This window comes from Patiria miniata, unplaced genomic scaffold, assembly GCF_015706575.1.
Source record: "Patiria miniata isolate m_02_andy unplaced genomic scaffold, ASM1570657v1 HiC_scaffold_6, whole genome shotgun sequence".
Taxonomy (NCBI): domain Eukaryota; kingdom Metazoa; phylum Echinodermata; class Asteroidea; order Valvatida; family Asterinidae; genus Patiria; species Patiria miniata.
Window position 1 is genome coordinate 2,166,830 of NW_024037073.1, and position 21,835 is coordinate 2,188,664.

Consider the following 21,835-nt stretch of genomic DNA (forward strand, 5'->3'; position numbering starts at 1 on the left):
TTGAACCTTTCATATCCGGCGGTAATTCATTTCATGAAAAGAGGGCGCTCTTCACATTTGTGTTGGATCATTTTGTGTGAGCTGTGATTGTGAATTTTCACATGTGGAGCTTCATTAATTTTGTCTAATTTCGAGAATACAGTGAAGTTGTTATTACAACAAAAATGTCCAAACGGAAGAAGAGTCGTGCTATAATAGATTCTGATAGTTCCAGTGAAGGTAGTGGTTCTGATTTAGATGAGGTAAGGCCGGCTCTGTTCGTGTTTTGTGAATTTACCTCGGTCCTCAGTACTCACACATTTTTATTGATCATTCATCATGTTCACACTTTATCACATTCACAGGTTCATGATGATGATGAATGATGAATGCTTTCTGTACAGTAAAGGGGCAGTGCCAGTGTTTTTTTATCAATAATGACATAGGCCTAGGTAAGGGACCAGTGCAATTAAATGACGCCACTTTTCATCTGTATAGTGAAATTAATGGTAATTTGATGGGGAAAGATTGCCAATAATTGTCCGAAATTTTCAATAATTAATGTTTCGTCAGACCTCCTAAAGCTACGCGCTCGTATTTCTACGCACTCGTGTTTAACTTATATTTTGCAATGCGTGCATCCTAAAAATGACATACTTTCACTCGGATTGTATCCTTTGATGCACAAACTTTAACCAGCAGCCGACAAAATGTGGAACGTGAAGGTTTTACAGGGATTTCAGGCAAAAAATGAAAAAAATCTGCTTTTTACAGCTAATATAACTAACTACAAATGCAGGCAGATGCTTCCGGGCCTGCAGAAGTTGAAAATATGAACGTACGGTGACCTTTCTTGGTCTCCCACTGTCGTCAGTATTAATACTATTATACTTAATATGTCATAGATAATACTTTGCAGTTACTAAAGGGGGGTGTAAAACTTATGGTACAACCAAAAAGACACGTTTCTTATATCGCAGTGGCTATTGTTACGGCAGCCGTAACGCATTTCCCATTTTCTATCGTTACGGTAGACTGCAACCTGGCAACTTTTATAAAAAAACATGACAAGAAAATATAAAATTAGAAGGAAAAAAGTGAATTTGAACTTTATGAAATTCGGACTTTATTTCCCTTTTAAAAAAAATCCTCCAAAGCCTCAGGTTAGAAAAGGAAAAAAATTCGAGTGCAAAACTGAGATTCGAACCCGCAACCTCGCGGTGCAAAATCCTACCCTCTATCGGCTGAGCTGGCGCACTGCTCGATAAAACGTGGGGAAACAAATAATTATACACCTGCGTGCGTATCAAAAAAATATCGTAGAGGGCGCTAAACAACGAGTGCCGTAACGATAGCCACTTCGTTCTTATATTATTTTGGATTTATTTTGTCAGAACTATTAAATATCTGACATCTTGACAGTTGTCTCTGTTGATTGGTATGATCAAAATAACAATATAAAAGTGGGATCTACATTAAATAGCTAAATATGTATAAAATGTATTTATGTAAATATTGGCCTTGTATAAATTAATTATCTATTGAGGATTCAACCATTATTTTGAAACTATGAAAAGTGTATTGGCATTGAAAAAAAGAAAGGAAAAAGAAAGAAAATGTTTGAAAAGCTCAAGGAATATATATTTTCCTAAAACCAAGGAGTCTAACTCATTTAAAAAAATAAATATTATATTGAGTTACATGGCCCCGGACTGCACAGATTTTTCATGAAGCGTCCCCTGCACAGAATTAGGCAGGATTATTTTCTACAACGCCAAAACTGCACGCTTTGGAATTCCCCGCTTGCTGCCACAAATAAAGAGATTTTGCTTTGTTAATCAGTACGGTGGATGATCGTAAGCCAACAATATAAGTTTTGTTGAGGAAAAGAGTGATTGCTTTGCTATTTTTAAGCTACTTAGCTGCAAAGCCTTATCTGCGCAGAAATTGGAGGATCAAGGATTCCTTACCAAAAATTATCATGCTTACTTACTCTCCATAGATTTTGTACATGCAAGGAACAAAATAATCACAGCCTGATAGAAGTCAGAAAAGGGAAATTGGACAATTTTACTGACCGAATAAAAATGTGCGAGTGCAGTCTGAGGACCATTTATCATGTTTGTCCAACAAGTTTTGTATCATAACTGCATTCTAAATGTACGAGGTAGCTCAAAATGATAATGATTGTGCTTGATCATTTTAAATTGTTTGTCCATCCAATTTCAGGCTCCGTGGTGTCATGTAAATATCACATTCTTGCCAGTAACAAAGCCTTTTTAAATCAAAAGCCACTTCTTTTTTTACCATGTTAACATTCAGTGATACTGATAATCATTGCAAATTTGTTGGGGAATATAACTGCCAAGTTTGGACTGAGAAACATTGTTCAAGCAAATCCTTTTTAAAAGTATAATACTTGGCAAGTATGCTGTATACAGATTTTTTGAGACGTTGTTATTTAATTGACAGGAACTTCTCTCACTGGCCAAAAGGAAGCGCACTGAACCTGAACCTGAGTCAAGTCCGAAGGAGGTGACTACGACACAGTCATCACAGAAGAGCGACACAGACTCAGAAACATCCGAGAGTGATGATGAGGTAGCGAATATATAAAATAAAATAAATCTCTCGGCGATATTTTGTCAACCAAAATTACCTTAAATCTCCCCCCCCCCCCCCAATTCACATTCTAGGCCGAATTCTATTGTGTTGCTAAGCAGAAAATGTTGCATAATTTACGCGCTAAGCAAAAATGAGCCGAGAACCAGTCACAACCAATATGGATATCAAGGCATTTTGGCTGGTAACCTGTTTTGCTGAGCGGAAATATTGTCGGTGCTTAGCAGCTCCATGAACTTGGCCATTTGTAGTATTTGCACGCTACGGATTCCGTGCAAAAGTACCCCCTCAACGGTTACAAATGGAGATTGGGGGAGACCACTGGGAGGGTCATTCGAACACATTGCTGATGGTGCCTGACGCTCACTCAATGACGCTATGGGTTTGTGCACAATTCAGGATGAAGTTAGTCATGCGTACTTCTTGGTTCCATTTTGTGTGTGCCCCTGTTGCATCTGACATGTATAAGATTTTGTAATTCAGAACATATTCTTTAAACCTAACCTTCTCAAATCCTCCAAAATCTTTTTTTGCAAAATGGAGGACTTTGCAGGATTGAGGTTATATGACAAGAATGTGTGGCTGATTTTGAAGGATGCACTGTGTCAAGGTCTTGGGCCGGACCTTGTGTTGTTTATACTCAGCCGTGCATAAATTTAGGCCTACATGTATATTATACTTGAAATGCTCCGCAGAGCTCCAGGATGTCATTTGCTCTGTCTCAACATATTGACAGTGATTGCTGGAGGATTTTGAAGGATTGAGGCAGTGGTCATTCCTCCAAGGACCACACTCGAGAAATAACGGAGGATTTTGCAGGATTGAGGCTGTATGCAGTTTTTACATGGAGGCAGTTGAAGGATTTTGCAGGATTGAGGTTGCATCCTATCAAAAATGCCTAAGGAGTTAGTGTTCTATCTCCAAGAGTGATAATGTAAATTAAAATACCTGCCAAACAAATATAAAATAGTGTGAAGTCAAATTTTATGATACTTGCGTGGCAAATATCACAGGTCAAGTGTAACAGGGACACACACAAAAAGTCACACTTTTGGACCCCAAATTTATGGAATGACTCAAAACCATTTGATGTGTTTTCCTTTCTACTGAATTAAAATATGACAACCAATTTTAATTTGCTTCAGTAACTCTTGGGTTGATTTGGTTTTATGATTTTGGCAAACTACACTAAACAAAAAGAACCAAGATGACAGGCTTGCCTGGGATAATACAGGAAATTAGTTCAATGTTCTAAATAATCTCTTCAAGAATTTTTAGATTTACAAGTTTTATTAAGAGGTTCCTTGTCTTCAAATTCCTCTTTCAGTGGACTGTGGGTGGCAACAAGAAGAAGAGGAGGGTCAAGAAGAAGGTTACTCGACGGCGGGCCTCCAAGGCTCACTCGGAGGACTCAGCGCTCAATAGTGACTCGGACAAGTCATCATTGGAAGAAGGTACACATCAGGATGACAATTGCTTGTTAGGTGTCATGACTCAATTTAGGCTATTCACAATTCAGTGCGCCACCAAGAGTTTGCCACAGAGAGTTCATTTTTCTCAGTGCATTGTGGGAGATGGTCGACAATTTGCAGCGCGGGACATTTGTTTGTTTTTTTCCGGTCAGTAGTTTCTGAAGCGTATGATTCGAATATATATGTTCGCCCTTTTTTTCCTTTTAATCAGTATGGTGGGTTTTTTTATGAGCCGGCAGAACGCTATGCCCCAATCTATAACAAAATTAGCTCAAGTTGTCTACTGACACTCATTCAAATGGACCGCGTTTTGTCGACCGTAAACTTAAAAAAATTGACTCTCCATGGCAAACTCTTGGTGGCGCACTGCATTGTGAATCGCCCGAATTGAACTTAGCCTTAGTGTGCATCAGGTCACTTCCCTGTTGTAACTCTCTGTTTAGGTTGCATTAAATTCCAAAATTACCACAGCTCACACTCATGGCAGATTTTACTTGTATGGGAAACTGTCAAATGAAAGTACATTCCAACTACATGTAACCCCTTCAGGTTCCTTGTAACTTGATTTTCGTTACCCAGTCCCAACAAGAAATTGATGTTCAACCTGTCACATAATTTCACTGCCATTTTATGTTTAAAAGATATTTTGAAGTTTGATTTTCTATTCCTCGAATGACTGTCATCACTAAATGATAGTCCATAATGTGCTAACCAAAGCAATCTTCTCAAAATATCACAGTTGACATTTGCCTAGTTTTGCAAATTTACAGAAACTCGCTTACATCCTTCGAAAATCCACCCAGAGTTTTGGGAAGATTTAAAATTTTCCTTGAATCAGCTGATTTCTATGTTTTATACTTCCCTTTTTAACCATTATGGCAAGTAAAGTCTGTCACGAGCAAATATTGCCCATCGGGTTTGTATTTATCTCCGGTTTCTTTGGCATGAAATGACTGAGAATACTTGTATTCCCCCTGGATGGGAAGCCAGTCCATCGCAGGTTACTCCCCAGCTAATGCCAGTAGCCATTTATACTCCTGGATGGGGGTGAAGTGGCTTGCCCAAGGACACAACATATAGCCAGCGGCTAGATTTGAACCCCTGACCCTCTGATCGTGAGTCACAAACCCTAACCACTAGGCCACACTCCGCGACATATTGAAAAATACCGTAACAAGTTTGGCACAGCTTGGAGTTTCCAGTTGCATGTCTGCTTTTTTTTTTGGTAGCATGTATCACAATAAACTCTGACCCTGCTGTTTTCCTTCATGTCCAGGTGAGGTTTCAGACTCCGACAGCAGCGTATCCCTCTCAGCCTCAGGGGTGTCAGACATCTCTGACGAGGAGCCACAATTCAAGGATGGCTATGACGAGAACCTGATGGGGGACGAGGAGGACAAAGCCAGGCTGGCTCAGATGACGGAGATGGAGAGAGAACAGGAGATCTTTAACCGCTTGGAGAAACGAGAGGTTGCCAAAACAAGGTCAGATTTATCAAACCCTCCTGCTGTCTGAACAGTCACAGACAGTCACAAAATCAGTCCTCTTCACCTGCCATACCTTTATGGGCACAGACCAGTAAATCGGTCTGAAATTTCCTACGCCGGCCAAATCACGATTTGCATGCCCTCAAAATCTTCAGTATTTGAGCATACTGTGGGCCATGAACTAGAGGGTTTGTAAAAAATATGGGTAGAAGCCGTGCACAGGGTTGTGAGCTTGTAGTTCCGTTCAATTTGGATGAAATTGGGGCCCTAAAAGTGTTTTTTTTTTTGCAATGGAGTGTAGGCATCGTTTTTTAAAATGGCAGTGGGCTTCAAGACTGTTTTAAGGAGTAATCATCTTCAGATGGAAATTTCTCCTAAAAGTCATCAGTTGACCCCCGTAAATTGAAAAGAAAATGAAAGATGATGAAATAAGCTTTAATTTGATGTGTGTCTCGACACCTTGCATGCCTTGGAGAGTTTGTGTGGTTTGGAATTTCCTCGATTTTTTTCTAAATTTCCAGTTGCATGCCTGGCAAAATGCAACAGTGGTTAAATGCTGTTTTATATAATTGTATTTACAGTCAGCACAAGTGGAAGGGTACTCTATGTTACTGGGTAATTTCAAGGCTGGGTTTCATTCATTACACTGCTCTATGCAAAAAAAAATCACTGTTGTAATTTGTAGCAGTTTGTTGTATACAGCAGGGTTCTCAATGCATCTATGCTGGATTTGTTACATTTGTAGCAGTATGCACTAAAAATAACGTAATGGGTTTTAGGGCAAATGATAGACATGTTATCCTATTCTGTTGTTTTACTAGTGTCAAAGTTTTCCTCACTTTTTAGAGAAGTTTTCAGTCAGTATTTGAGAACAAAGTCTCAAAATGTGCTGTTAATTTAAAAACAAAAGGGGGGGGGGTCAGAATTGTTCATGCACAGTCATTTGTGTGCCAAGATAGGATAATTGAACTTTTCTGAAGTGACAACAAAGGGTGTTTTCTGCCTTAAACAAGCTTGCAATTTTAAATAATTCCAGGAGCAGATAGATTTGGAGTAATGTAATGCAAATGTATGGTAGTGCCGCTAAGCATTTCCATCCAAACACAGAAATCTGAACAACTAATCACTTTCCAAGATACTGCCAAAAACATTTGCTGATGCGTTCCCGTTTTTGAACGATATCCATTCAGGTTTGAAATTGAGAAGAAACTGCGGCAAGCCAAACGGGAGCGCAAGCGGCAGAAGCGAGACCGGCTAGCCAAGGAGCAAGGCAACAGCAGTGGCAGCCTGAGCAGCGCTGCCCGGCTGGCCTCACGCAGCGACATCACCAAGGAGCGACGACGCACCATCGAGGACAAGAAAGACCGCAAGGCGCAAGCCATCCTGAACCTGAAGGCGGAGAGGGAGAAGAAAGAAAAGAAGAAAACTGGTAGGGCCGAGTTAACCATAACCATTTACTAACCTTAACTATTACCCTGACCTATTTTAACCAGTCCTCTAATCCATCTCAAACTCCTAAACCTGGAAGCAGAGAGGGAGAAGAAAGAAATGAAGAAAACAGGTAGGGCTGAGTTAAGCATAACCATTCCCTAACTTTAACTATTACCCTAATTTATTTTAACCCTTGCTCTAATCCATCCCAAACTCCTGAACCTGAAAGCAAAGAAGGAGAAGAAAGAAATGAAAACAGGTAGGGCCGAGTTAACCATAACCATGCACTAACCATAACTATTACCCCTCAAACATAAATTGTAACCCGAAATGTAAACCTCCCTATCTCCCTACCTCTTCCTGCCGTATTTAACAAAATCAGGACTAGGTTATGTTTGCCTAACTGTTGGTTATGTTGGATTTCATCATATTTTGTTAGGTGCAGCAGTAGGCTTTACGTTTTGTTTGGATTGAACCGGGTGACATTGAAAAGCCAATCCTAGCATTCAGTTCCATTAATAACAAGATAGTCCAAGATTTGCAGCATTTCTAATGTTGCTAGCCTTGTGACTTTGGGCGTGACTTTGGGCGTGACTTTGGGCGTTTGGGCCTGACTACATGGCATAGACAGGTTTATGGGTTCTGACTAGCACTTCTCGAACAAAGACATTGACAAAATGGGGGAGCCGCCATCATAGGGCTGGATAGCTCAGTTGGTACAGCACCGGAATGGCAATCCGGAGGTCGCAGGTTCAAACCCTGCTCCAGTCAATTTCTTTGTTTATTACTATTAATAATAAGGTCTGTTAGTAAGTTTAAAAAAAATATCTGTTAGTACTTGACTTACTCTATTACATAGTGAAAATGCAGTAACAATCCCGCTGTTGTGTAATTTTCATGTCACTTGAACAATTTGTTTGGCAGATACCCTTGTGACGAGAAGAGAACCTCTGAAAGCCAGTGACGTCTACTCTGATGACGATGACGAAGATGAAGAAGAAGAGAAGAAGAACGATGCTTCCGACTCGTCCAGTAGCTCATCCTACGGAGGATCTGATGATGAACGCAGCGAGTAAGTGGTGACGATGGTCTTAAGTGTTTAATCTTCTCAGAAAATCATTTGCAGATATCATGGGTCACAGTTGTCTCAGACCCTTGAGCTATTCTTACTTGATGGATCAGATAACAGAATATTGTAGAGTTTTTTAGCCAGCCAACCAACCGTTTAACCCTAACGTGCCAGATGCAACACGATGCAACAGGTGTGGACCTCGTAGGTTGGGCTCTAAACATTATTGCATAAAACTGCCTGTTCTGAGACAATAGTAGTGAGTTACATCAGTGGCACACCTGGGGGGGGGCCCTTGGGAGGCTTGAGCCCCCCCCCCAAAGTTTGTCAATTTTTTTTTTTAGTCCCACAATTTGACCGTGTTGATATGTATGTGGCCTTTTTTTTTAGTAGTACTATTTTCGAGTAGTATTATAGGGGTGTAAAGGGCGTCAAAATAGGCCCCCCCCCCAAAAAAAAAAAAATAAATAAATAAATATTTTCTGCGGCCAAAAATTTTGGGCAACATTTTTTGAAAAAATTCAAATTTCTAAAAAAAATTGCAAACAAAACAAATTTAGGACCCCCCCCCCCTCAAAAAAAACCAAATCCTGGGTGCGCCACTGGGTTACATTAAGCCTTAAGTGTTTTTTTTTCTCCACCCCCTCCTTCCACTTCAGTGAGGATGAAAAGCCAAGGGTAGTGTTCATCTCCTCAAAAGAAGAACTCGCAAAAATCAGGTTGTCACGGCATAAAATGGAAAGGTAAGACTTGCTTTCAGACATTTTCACATTCGTTGTTTGTTCTCTCAAAACAGATGTGATTGAGATATCATTGACACATTTCGATATAAATTTGTGCATCAGACAAATGTAGATGTTCAATGCTAAGTTTTGCCTTTAATGTATTATATATTTTTAGGCACTGTAAACTCAGTGCTCTCTGAGAGCTTTGCAAGAAAAACTTTCAAGAGCTTGCTCTGCTGGGACTCAAACCCCTGATCTCCTGCTTATTAGTTTAGATATTTATAAAGTTGACAAAGAAGTTTGACCACAATGGGACTTGAACCTGCGACCTCTGGATTGCCGTACCACCACTTGACCAACTGAGCTATCCAGCTATCTTTGTTAAAGGGGTGCTAGTCAGAAGCCATATATCCATTTATACCATATAGCAAGGTATCACGGCCAATGTTGCAATGCTAACCACATTAGCTATGCTGCAAACCTGGGAAATAGCAAATGGGATCACTCAAAGAGGATGCGGCTATTTAGATATGGATATGATTGTCAAAAGAATGAAGCGGAGCTATGTCTCATGTTTTGTATACACCAAATATTTATTAAAATTTTGGAAATTTGTTATATTTTATTCTGGAAAAAAATGCGTAGATTCCTATGATATGCAATTATTTCTATATTATTTTGTTTTGTCTGGTTGAATAGATGGGTTCATATGCCATTCTTTGCTGACACAGTCATTGGTTGCTACGTGCGTATTGGAATTGGCTCCAATGGTGGCCGACCAATATACAGAGTAAGTGTTTTTCCTACAAGTTTGAAATCGTAGAGAATCATGCAAATTATGATTAACATAATCCAATCTTTGTGTGGAATCACCTTATTTTAATAAAAGTAATGCTGTACTTTAAACACAAGTACTACTGAGGATGATATCAAAGTTTCTGGTATATTGTCTTAAAAAATGCCTTGAAAATGCCTCGATATAAAAAATGTCAGGCCTTGGCTTATTTTTCCAAAGTTAGTGATGTATTTAATGATATGATTATTGCCTCTGGAAATTTACTTTTGGGTTTTCTTGTCTTCAGGTTGCAGAAATCACAGAATGTGTGGAAACGGCAAAAATCTACCAATTGGGCAACAACCGCACAAATAAAGGACTCCGGCTGAGGTAACATTTCAATCATTTTTTTCATGGTTAATTTGGCTTATCTGAAAACGGAAAACATGTTCAGGTCTCATAATATTAGTTCATTTCTTCTTAGTTCTTTGGAAGACCAGTATAACCACTTTTTTTATCCATTTTGTTCTCCCCAGATATGCCACTCAGGAAAGGGTATTTCGTCTGGAGTTCGTCTCCAATCAAGATTTTACAGACTCGGAGTTCAGCAAGTGGAAAGAAGATGTAAGTCCTCCCCCCCCCCTCCCTCCCCCCCCCCCCCCCCCCCCCCCCCCCCCCCCCCCGCAAAATGTTATTACATGTTTTAGTGTTCTCCATAATGTTATGTTTTTACAAATGCACTTTTGGTCCTTTAGCATATCAATTATTTTTATAACTTTAGAGCAACACAAGCAATGTTCCCAGCAACTCTCAGCTCGAGCTTAGTTCATGCCGCTGCTTAACAGTTAGCAGAAAAGTTGTGCTAACTACAGCAGAAAATTAAGCTTAACCTAAGCACCATTTCATGGTGCTGATTTGCATACGGTTGAACAGTCATGGAGATTTCTATTCTTACGTCACTATTAGTTAAGCAAATTGTTCCTGCGAGGTAAGCTTGCGTTTTGCTGTGCTTACAGCTCATGGTCTCCATGAAATAGATGAAGACTCTGTTAGCAGAAAATTGTGCGATAAACAGCGCAATAAAATTGCTCTCATTGTTTATATTTCTGAAGGCTACTGTATCAGAAATACTTTTGTTGAAAATGTGATGTTTTTTTTCAGAAAATTGTGCGATAAACAGCGCAATAAAATTGCTCTCATTGTTTATATTTCTGAAGGCCACTGTATCAAAATACTTTTGTTGAAAATGTGATGTTTTGTTCTCATGTTCTAGTTCACTGAAATATCTACTCTCTGAATGTCAAAAATGAGACTGATCTGAAAAAGAGACAGCTAGCAAAAAGTCATAAATGCTCTTTGTTTCCGTTTGCATTTCCGCCAGATGATGTTGGGTGGTTTCCAGTTACCGACTACCAGGGAAGTGGATGCCAAGTACAACCACATCAAGAAGGCACTGATGTACAACTACAAGGAGGATGACATAGAAAAGGTAACGGAAAGTGTGGCCTTGTGGAAATGAACAGAGTCTTAGAAACACTCCCTTCGTTGTACACTGTCCTGTATGCAATCAGAATCTCCGTCCCTCATTCTTTGTCGGAGGTACAAATGCAAAAGTGCATCAAGAGTTAAAGTTATTTTCCCTGTGCTATTTTGAGTTTTATAAGATGCAACTTTTGCGCCGGGGTGATATAATTCAAATTAGGTTTTGCCCTTCACCGACGTTTTAAACACTGTATACTCAGTGTGTTAACTCCCGAGTGAAAGTTGGAAAAAATCACTCGGGTGGGACTCGAACCCACGACCTCCTGCTTTCTAGTGCAGATGTCTTACCACTCGACCACCGAGCTAACGGGATCAAACATGAAGACACAAGCATGAAGGGCAAAACCTAATTTGATTTATATCACCCCGGCGCAAAAAAATTCCATCTTATAATAGTTTATGCGGTACCCGCTGCTATGTACATCAGATTCGAACCAGCCAAGCGATCCTGTTAGCTCGGTGGTCGAGTGGTAAGACATCTGCTCTAGAAAGCAGGAGGTCGTGGGTTCGAGTCCCACCCGAGTTATTTTTTTCCAACTTTCACTCGGGAGGTAACACACTGAGTATACAGTGCTTAAATGTCGGTGAAGGGCAAAACCTAATTTGATTTATTTTGAGTTTGACACCTAAAAATAGATTTGTTTTTGCATTTGCTTTTTTCCTAGCAATATAAAAATTGTACACTTTTGAATGAGACCTCGAACGAAAAATCCTCAGACGTTTAGTTGAATTTTTTCTTTACTAAATTTGAATTATTTGCGACCGACAATAATTCAACTCTCGCAGGGCGGGTTCATTTGTACACAACTTGAAGGTCCTTTTTAGAGGTTGTCCATGCCCAAATATAAATTATGAAAACAAAACCTACAAATTGAAAATTTGTTAGGAGAAAATCTGTTTATTTTGGAAGAACACTGAGCATGCATCTTTGCAAAATTGCCCGCTTTATTGTTGACTTCCTGCATAAGCCATTTTGCGTTATTATATCATGTGCTTGGATACTGTAATTTCATTGGTCATGAACGGCCACGTGTCCAGTATACAGGGTTATTGCTAATTGGAACAGAAGTAGGGCACATGTGAATCAAAGGGAGATATCCTCTGTTAGGGTTGAATCTCCTCTTTAAAATGACACCCTGATCATGTCATTACATTCACGGTTGACTGAGCAGTGACCAATTTTATGAAAGGGTTTATTTAGAGACTTGCACCACTTTTCATGGTGAAATCTCTTTTTTTCCCACCTGGCTTGAGTTGGCAACCATAGCCTTTCACTCTGTGACAATTGACACAACTAAAACCACAATTGAAAAGTGGCGCAAGTCTCTAAATAGACCCTTTCATAAATTTGGTCACTGCTCAGTCAACCGTGAATGTAATGACATGACCAGGGTGTCATTTTAAAGAGGAGATTCAACCCTAACAGAGGATATCTCCCTTTGATTCACATGTGCCCTACTTCTGTTCCAATTTGCAATAATATCTCGGTTTCGGGTTTTTTTGATCCACCCTGTATAAAAGTGCATATACAATGGTTAACCTCATATACAATGTAAGTTGCGGCGCTCGTGTAGAACTTGCATGCATGCTCATGACTGAGAACTCTTGCAGTGCGTAACCACTCAGTCTCATGTCCGGCTGGAAAGCCTGCAGTTATCAAGGGTTACACCGCACTGATTTAATTTATTTCTTGCATAGTAAGTTACAACCATGTATCTGTTTGGCTTATGGCACGATATAACAAAGCAATTGTTGACTGCTGTGATGTGGGATATGCCGTGTTTAACCTCCTCTGGGCGCCTTGCACCCTCTTCGTCTCGGGTGCTATGCGCCCCTCGGGTATTAAAAGCGGCATATCCCAATTTGCAGCAGTCAGCAATTGTTAAGTAAATAACCCAGGATTCAGATGTTACATGTCATGCTAAACAAACACATAAATGGGGTACTGTGATCTAATGGTTACAGTGTTCGACTTGTGTGCCGTGGAACATGGGTTCGAATCCTGACTGTGGGAACATGGTGCTTGTGCTCTTGAGCAAGGCACTTTACCATTATTGCTTCATCCTTCGGATGGGACGCAAAGCTGCAGGTCCCTTGTGTTTTGTAATGCATGTTAAAGAACCCAGTAACACTTATCGCTAAGAGAAGGGGTTTGCCCCAGTGTTTCTGGCAGTGGCTGCAATATACGCCGCAGCACCTTGTAAATCCTTATAGAGGTGCTACATAATGGGTCTCATAGTTCTCATTAACCCGAGGGCCTCCATGGAAAGCAGTGCCTTGCACTGATCGCAGTTTACCCTCATTAAAGATGACGTAAAAAAAACAAAACTTTTAATTGCATGACGAAGATTGTTAGATAATGAAGGGAATGGACTCTGTGTGACAGATAGGCACTTTCTGTGATAGTTTTGTGAGTTCATTTGTTTGTTTTTTATACATGTATTTCATTTGTTTCATTTTATCATAGATTGTTACCGAGAAGGAACGCTTCCGCAGAAATCCTCGCAACTATGCCATGAAGAAGACGTCTTTGATAAAGACAAGGGTATGTCCTTTTTTTTTAATAACAAAGCCAGAAAAAGCACAAAATTCATATTACTGATCAAGTGTGTCATGTTAGTTCTGAATTTGAACACTCGCTTCATTTCTCATTTCGGATCCAAGATTCAAATTGTGAAATTCTTCAAGGTTAGCTTGGTAGTTGAATGAATTGGAAAAACAACCTCAACATGTCAGAACAAATTCTTGAGGGGCAACTATATAAAACATTCTGGTGTTAGTGATGTTATGTTTTTCATATTTTGTAACTGATTTTGTTTTTGTTTACAGGATATGGCGCAAGTGGAAGGTAGGGAGGAAGACTTCAAGAAATACGCTCAGGAACTAGAAGAACTGGAGGAGAGGGCCGAAGAGTTGAATAGGGTCCGCAACAAAAACGTCACTGCTATCACGTAAGCAGTCAACCGTTTCTTTAGGACTTCACATAGATCTGAAAGCTTCCCCTGTTGCCAATGTATAGGACATTTGCAGTGTATATTAATTGGACAATGAAAAGGGAATTGCATTTTTCTTGGCATAAAACCATTGAGAATAACTTCATCCCTCTGAATGGAATGCAAGTTTATGGTAATACTCCTCAGCTAATGTTATACTCTTGGAGCTAATTTCATGGTGATGCTGAACAGTTACCAGAAAACTGTGCTAACCTTAAGCACTATTTCATGGCATGGATGTGCATTGAGATTTCTATTGTGACACTGGAAAAGTATTTAAAACCTGCCAGCTATTGGCTCTCGACCAATAGGAATGGATAAACTGTCTTCGGTATTTATGAATATGAATTTATTTATAAAACAAAGCCGTATTCTCACCTTACCATGTTTAAAGCTCACACAATGTGAGAAAACTTTGAATAGTCGCATTCCATAAATTCTCTCCAACTTTTCCAACAGGTATATCAACCAGAGGAACCGGACGCGGAACATTGCTGAGGCTGAGAGAGCAATGAAGGAAGAGATCAAGGAGTCACTGAATGCTAAAGCTGATCCCTTCACTAGGAGACAGTGCAGACCTATGCTGGTTACTAAGGTATGGTTGCCAATCCAGACTGTGTGGAGATTTAAAACGGTTTTAGAGAATGATCAGTAAGATTTGATGCTTTGCATGGTGGAGAAACTAAATAATGAAAGGTTTGCGGAAACACCATGTGCGAATAATTTCTCAACTAAGAGAATGGTTCTGAAAAGAACCAGAGGTATAAACTCGACATTCCGGTCAGTATGCTCTGACCATCTTCAGGAGAATGACCGTCTTTAGAGAATGATCAGTTTTCTTAGGACCTGATGTTTTAGAAATTTGTGGGTGATGATAGAACACTTGTTTTGCAGAATGCTTAGTTCTAAATTTCAAAAAATGTTGTTCATTAACCCTCCTATGCAAACATACATTCTGTGCCAAGTGGTTCATTCAGTCAAAATCAGTCAAGCGACTGTTTTCAGCAGTTAAGAATCCCCAGCCTACATAAGGAATGATTGACTGGCTGTGAATGGTTACGTATTTTGATACAGTTATGCTTTGCCAGCTGTGCCCACAACTTGCCTGCTTTGTCTGTTCATGGTCTGTTGACTGAGTTTGACTAGTCACAGTACTTGCCTAACATATGATCTGACTGCTTGTGACTAGCCTGTGTTAAAAGTGTAGCAGGGGAAGTGGATGGAATTTTTGACTGTCTGTGACTGTTTAAATAGCAGGACGGTTAACGAAGGATATTTGTAGTGCTCTCCTAAATTTTTGGCGAGCTGCGAAGCAGATGCGAGCCTATGTAATACCAATTTCCGTCCGTCTGTCCGGGCGGCCGTCCGCGCTCAGATAAAAATGTTGAAGTTTTTGGTTCTAGTTAACTTGGGGAAAAAAATTAAATGCAGTTGTCATGTATCATCTCTATAACTTCAGTTAGGTTCATATCATTGCAGTACATTTTATTAATTTAATTCAAGGAAATGTTAAAGTTTTTAATTGTTACTTGTACATGTATACTGGTATAACATGTACGTGTACACTATGCATTATGGGGATGTGCATGAGCTTCTGGTTTGATCTTTTAGTTTATGGGGTTGGAGTAAGGATGGGGTAGGGGAGGGTGGGGTGGGGTGGGTTGGGGGATAGGGTTGGAGTTAGGGTTTGTGTGAGTAGGATGAGTAGGGGAGCTAGGATGGGTGGGGCGGGGTGGGTTGGGGTGGGGTGGGGTGGGGAGAGGGGTTGGAATACTGGGTTTGGTTGGGGTGGGGATTTGTAGGGGTGGGGTGGGAACAGGTAGGGAGAGACAGGTAGGGAGAGGATGGGCATGGATGTAGGGGTTGGGTTAGGAGGGGGTTGGGCAGGGGACGGGATATAGGATCGGAGTAGGGGTTGGGTTGGGGATGTGTAGGGATGGGTAGGGATGGGTTGTTGTAGGGGTTGGATAAGGGGAGGGGGCAGTATATAGGGATCAGAGTAGGGGTTGCATGGGGTCAGGTGGGGATGTATGGGTGGGGGAATGGGGTGGGCGGGATATTGGAATTCAAGTAAGGGTTAGGGTGGGGATGTGTAGGGTGGGTAAGGACAGATAGTGGAAGATAGGGTAGGTAGGTGTAGGGGGTTGGGGTAGGGGAGGGTACGGGTCAGGAGAGGGGGAAGGAGATAGGGATTGGAGTTTGGGTGGGGTTGGGATGTGTAGGTGATAGGGTGGGGATGGTTAGGGGAGGATGGGATGGGTGTGGGTAGGGGTTGGGTGGGGGAGGGGGAGGGGGCGGGTTGGGGATGGGGTAAGGTTTTGGGATGGAGTAATTAAGGTTTGGGGGAGGTGGTGATGGTGCTGTGTCTTCATGTACATGTATACCCATTCTTGTTCTGCATTTGTGGCGACTACACAAGAGTTTTCCCATGGTACTACAAGTATGGGGACCAGAAGACACTGTTGGCGCTGCAAAAATCCACAACTGGGTCCTAATTACCCTAACAATGGAAAACTCCCCCATAATACAGTGACGGCTAACCTATATACACATGTATTTATTAGGTAATCTGTTGACTTTTTATATTGACATTTAAAAACTGACCCCTACACCTAGGCACATCAACAAGAATCCTGATCCCCTTCCATCATGCCCATCCCCAACCCTACCTTCAGCCTCCCTTCCTGCCTTGGACAGCGAGCCATGGCGGCTTCGCCGTTCTAGTTTTAATTTCAAAACCACCTTTTTCCCTCTAGTTTACTTGTTGTTCCCTTAGCCCTTAACATTTGTTTTTATTTGGCGTCTGTCTAACAGACTGCCAAGGACGAAGCTGTCATGAATTCCGAGCTTCTGAGAAAACTGGAAGAAGAACGAGCCAAGAACCAGCAATCGAATGACATCTTCAAGGTAAAGAAAAGCCAATTTTTTTAGTACACAAACCAAAGGGGAGGGTCTTATGGCCAGAGAGGTCTATTCACAAAAATGTCTACTGGTATTCTATAAACAATGCCATAAACTAAGACTTCTGGGTCAAGCTCAAGTAGGCAAAGCTGTACTTGTTGCCACACTTATCAGATATACTTATTTATTTATTTTTTAAATATATGGTGAGATTTGAAGGTTTGCATGGTGGAAAGAAACTAAGACAAGATAAGTTTGCAGTGACACCATGTGAATAAATCTCTTTTCTGAGTATTTGTGGTTCTTACCGCAAACTTATCTTGTCTTAAATATATGGATTTTTGCCCTTGCCTGATGTATTTTAAAAACACTGTATACTCAGTGTTGTCCAAAGGCTTGCAAGAAAAAATCCCCAAGCTGACACGGGCGGAACTCGAACCCACGCCTCCTGCTTACTAGTGCACATGTCTTGTCACGCGACCACAGAGCTTGCCTGGGTCGGCTGGCCGGTTCGAATCTGATGTAGAATATTGGAATAGCGCTGTGTACATTTGAACATGTAGACAAGAAGACAATATGAAAAGGACCTCTTTTTCCTTTTGCCAGGACGACATCCTGAATGCTCTGTCTCAAGAAGGCCTGCCAGCCAAGATTACCGACAGGAAGGTATCGGAGGATCTCTTCCAAGCTCACGACTTTGACATCAAGATTGACCTGGATGTCTCAACTTCAGGTAAAGAGTTTAGAATCATTTCCTGTTGGTTCAACTTGTCAGGTTTTGGGTTAAGAGACTTCTTTCAGGTTTCAGTGTGAGTCAAATTTCATGATGCCATTTAACAGTAAACAGAAATGTTGTGCAAACTCAAGCAGAGTGCTAAAGACGTCTAAAGACGCATTTTTGGAAATTTCCGTTAGTATTCATTTTTAATTTGGCGAAGCCATGAATGGGTGCACGCAAGCGTTGACACGATGGACATGCACGCGCGGTTGTTATAATTCGTCGGTTCAGCGTGTGACATCGCGTAGCTGCAATCTGCTGAATGAGAATGTGTCTCGGACTCTGCTTTCGGGCGCAATTCAAAACTTGACTCATCAACTTTTTAATTGAAAGTGATATCGTAGAATATTGTTTTCTTGGAATATACAGCATTCACTGAGTTAAAACGTCATCAGGTTCGTTGTTAAGCGCCCTTCTTTAGATTTTTAGCACTTTTGTTGCTCAAACAAAACAAAATGCACATTTGACAAATGATATGCTCTAACTCAAATAACAGACATGCAAAGTTTCCTCAAATCCGCTGATTTCCTTGTTTTTCACTTCACATGAATGCCATCACAAAATTGAAAAATACTGTACAAAATCTTGTGTGGTTTGGAGTTTCTTCGTTTTTTCTTAATTCCCAGTTGCAAGCCTGTAATAAGTTACCTCTAAACATGTGAAATCCAACAGAATCCAAAGTAGGTCCGTTGGATCCAAAATGATTGGGGTCCATTTTTATGGAGCTCCCAAGCTCAGAAATGTGTTAAGCACAGAAAATATGTGCTTAGCAAAAACCAGTTTTCATGCCATTGATACTGTCTTTTCCCGGGTTTCAGCAGACATTGGCTTCAGCACAAAATGTGCTAAGCAATTCTTATTGGCTTTATGGATTTGGGTTCAGCTTAGAAAGTCTGGAGACAGGTTAGCATTTTGGAGTCCAAAGAGAAATACTTTTTCAATTCCTAGCTCTTAACAATGCATTTTTTTAAATTTTAACTAGATTCCCGTCCCATGGCGCTGAACTCCAGCTCAGAATCTGGAGGTAAGGAGGGCGCCCCCAAGCGGTCGCTAAACCTGAACGAATACAAGAAGATGCGCGGCCTCATCTGATGCACGTCATGACTGTTCGTCTGTTCATCCCTGGGACTACTTCTTCTTTCGAGATCATAGTCTATAAGTTTTGTCTAAAACCAACAACCTCAATTAGCACTTAGAAATCTCGGTAACCTGAAAATACCCCTTGAAAAGTGCTTGTTGTTACTCCATTTTATCTGAGGCAGGTATTTGAAATGCGTGTTGGAAATAAACCGGAAAGCAGTTTAGTTAACCCTCCTTATGACACAGCTGTCACAAAACGTCAAAAATCTATCCACTTCCTCTCCCATAGCTTCTGTACAGACTGCTCAGTGGTCAGCAACTGCCAGAACCCCCATGGATTAAACCGTATAACTGTCAAAAACCTGTTGGAGAGGTTTGATAGATAGGGTGACCTTGAATACTGGTACAACTTGCGTAGCAGCCATCTTAGATGGCAATGCCTTCATTTTGTGACTGAACTAAATCCATCATTGACAGGCACTCATCACCAGCGCTGACCCACCACATCTATCAATGTCAGTCAAGGCATGGTACCCTCAGTTTAACAAAACTACCACAGCCTGTCAATTGTACCAATATGAGCCTAATTTACAAAACTGTTAAACCTGGTAGGTTTTGATGGATAGGGTATCCCATGTTGCCACTGAAAGAAGGAGGGTTAATGGTTGAAACTCTGCTGTAATGTGCAGACCACAAGCATCCTCATTATTCAAGGTAGGCTTTACTCTTGTTTGTTAAGACTAGCAACCCATAACTATTTTGACACTCGTCGTCGGCCAATCAGATTGTCTGTGTAGACTCTGTGACTCTTCCCTACACACTGAATATTCATGTTCTTGATCTATGAGGCCATTATTCTGAAAGTCGCGAGGCTGATGAAAAGAACATCCCATGTGTAAGGGACATTTTTCTCTTCCGGTGTGAGGGACGTTTTTCTCTTTCTCGACAAAAAAGTCACTTCGGGTTTCGAGACAAATGTTTGTACGTTTGACTGATGCTGCCCTTTGGTATAATTACTGTACGCGAACACGTCGCGCAAATGATAATGTCCCATAATTTTTTTTGAAATAAGCAAATAATATTAAAATGATTTACACAATGTACATGAGAAAAATCAGGTTTACAGTGTTTATTTTAAGTTTTCATTTCATTTTGGGCAATTCTTTTTTTTGTGGGGGGAGGGAGGGGGCTGGATTTACATCATATACTAACGATGCTTATTTTTGACTTTTTCGTAAAAAATTAACATGTTGTACATAAGTGTATAAGTTTTTCGTGTAAATAAATGCATTTTGAAATTTGAGTGTTATTTTGCTGAGAATAGAATTTAGAGGTAAATTGAACCATATTTTCTACACACACACACAAAAACCTTCGCAGTTTGAAGAAACTTTACAGAAAACAGATGTGGAAATGATAGAATTTTCACCTCCGCATCAAATACGAGAAAGACTAGTCCAGAGTGTTGAAATACCCAAATTGTCCAAACATTTGGTCCAAAACATGACTAGGAACTAAATTATTTTGGAAGAAAGATACTTAAGGGATGTCTTCAATAGAGAATGTGTACATGATTTTGCAGTGTTCTTAAAACTGTCAGCCAATAAATTATTACGCTGTGAATAGTATAAGTGAGGATCATTATGAACAGATAACTGATTGAAATGGTGCAAAATACCTTCGAAGACATTCAGTATTTTAAAAACACAATTGGGTAATTTTTGTTGTCCATATGCCATATTTCCATGGGAAATGTCTGCTTGACCATCGGGCTGATATCTCAACAATTTTGTCATTTCAGACTTGTATTTGTGTCCACAAATCTTGGTCCGAGTTTAGTCTGAGTCCTTACTGTCGAGCAGTGTTGTAGTCCAGACCCTGCAAGACCATCACAAGACCAACACAAGACCTTCAGTCTCAATTCAACTCACTAGCTATTCAAATGAACTGCAACAAAGGCATTCCTTTGTTATTGTTGGTGCCCGGTTACTTGTGTCTGGTCTTGTGTCTGGTCTTGTATCTGGTCTTGTATCTGGTCTTGTGATGGTCTCGACTACAACACTGCTGTCGAGTCCAAGAACTGAGCCATTTGGGTGGAGTTTGAGTCACGAGTCAGTTAAAAAAATTCAAGACAAAAAAACAACAACTTTGAAACAGAAAAACTCGGGCACTTTGTTGTCATGGGATTTATGCATGTAGAGAGTGGCCTAGTGGCCACAAGGCACTGATCAATTTGCAGTGGTTGCGGAGTTGATGAAGAAGATGCACGGTGCAGTTTGATATACAGTTTGTTGTTTCAACTGAATAAGTTTTATTTGAAAGACACAAATCTTCACTTTTTTATTAAAAATAGCACTGTTGTCGCTTTTTCCTTCGAGTCCCAGTTCCAAGTCTGAATTGTCGAGTCTGAGACCGGGTCATTGTTTGTTAATTGTGACTCGAGTCCGAGTCCAACTCATCAAAATGTGATCAAATTTGACTTGAGTCCGAGTCAGAGTCGCAGGTCTGATCATTATCTACTAAATGTCAATCTACTTTGTAACATAATACGTGACCATTGGCATGAATACTTTACAACATGTGCCAATAAAAATGTAGCAGTCAATCCATAAATATTGCAAATGCTAGCACTCTCTTTTTGCAAAACTGATCTCTAGAGTCTGAAGGTGTAGTAAATACTCTACACAATGGTCTTTATCCCATCTCATTTGGACACCCCAGTCCAGAGATACACCTAATTAAATTAAATGACTTGAATTCCAAGTTGGGCCACTTGGTATCTAATGAAAGGCATTCACATACAAAGAAGGTGTGTGAATGCCTTTCACTGATTATTAGATACCAAATAATCTGAAAAGTGGCCCAAATTGATTTCGATAGTCTTTATAAGCTTTGCCTTAACTTTTAAACAAAGGTCCGAATCACACAGAACAAAAAGCCTGTCATGGGTAAAGAAACACTATCATCTCATAGTAATTTTT

General features: G+C 40.4%; 1 protein-coding gene and 2 non-coding genes across 3 annotated transcripts; all 3 read left to right on the plus strand.

Annotated features, from left to right (window-relative positions):
- Positions 1-34: 34 nt before the first annotated feature.
- Positions 35-20,157, plus strand: LOC119742387 (RNA polymerase-associated protein RTF1 homolog). The gene is made up of 17 exons (XM_038218286.1): positions 35-242; positions 2,452-2,580; positions 3,929-4,055; positions 5,350-5,557; positions 6,751-6,989; positions 7,916-8,063; positions 8,720-8,803; positions 9,485-9,575; positions 9,868-9,950; positions 10,097-10,184; positions 10,942-11,049; positions 13,570-13,647; positions 13,932-14,053; positions 14,555-14,690; positions 16,910-17,002; positions 17,603-17,729; positions 18,757-20,157. The coding sequence occupies exons 1-17, from the start codon at positions 165-167 to the stop codon at positions 18,864-18,866; spliced, it is 2,049 nt and encodes a 682-aa protein (XP_038074214.1). The 5' UTR covers positions 35-164; the 3' UTR covers positions 18,867-20,157.
- Positions 7,690-7,762, plus strand: Trnaa-ggc. Its single transcript has one exon. It is a non-coding gene; the product is annotated as a tRNA-Ala (tRNA).
- Trnas-aga lies at positions 11,556-11,628 on the plus strand. Its single transcript has one exon. It is a non-coding gene; the product is annotated as a tRNA-Ser (tRNA).
- Positions 20,158-21,835: the final 1,678 nt, after the last annotated feature.

Bases quoted from the DNA above. Each gene is read 5' to 3' on its own strand.
- LOC119742387 (XM_038218286.1), top strand. From the start codon at position 165: ATGTCCAAACGGAAGAAGAGTCGTGCTATAATAGATTCTGATAGTTCC. The intron at 5,558-6,750 runs GTCAGATTTATC...ATATCCATTCAG, and splicing joins CGAGAGGTTGCCAAAACAAG to GTTTGAAATTGAGAAGAAAC. The intron at 14,691-16,909 runs GTATGGTTGCCA...TCTGTCTAACAG, and splicing joins GACCTATGCTGGTTACTAAG to ACTGCCAAGGACGAAGCTGT.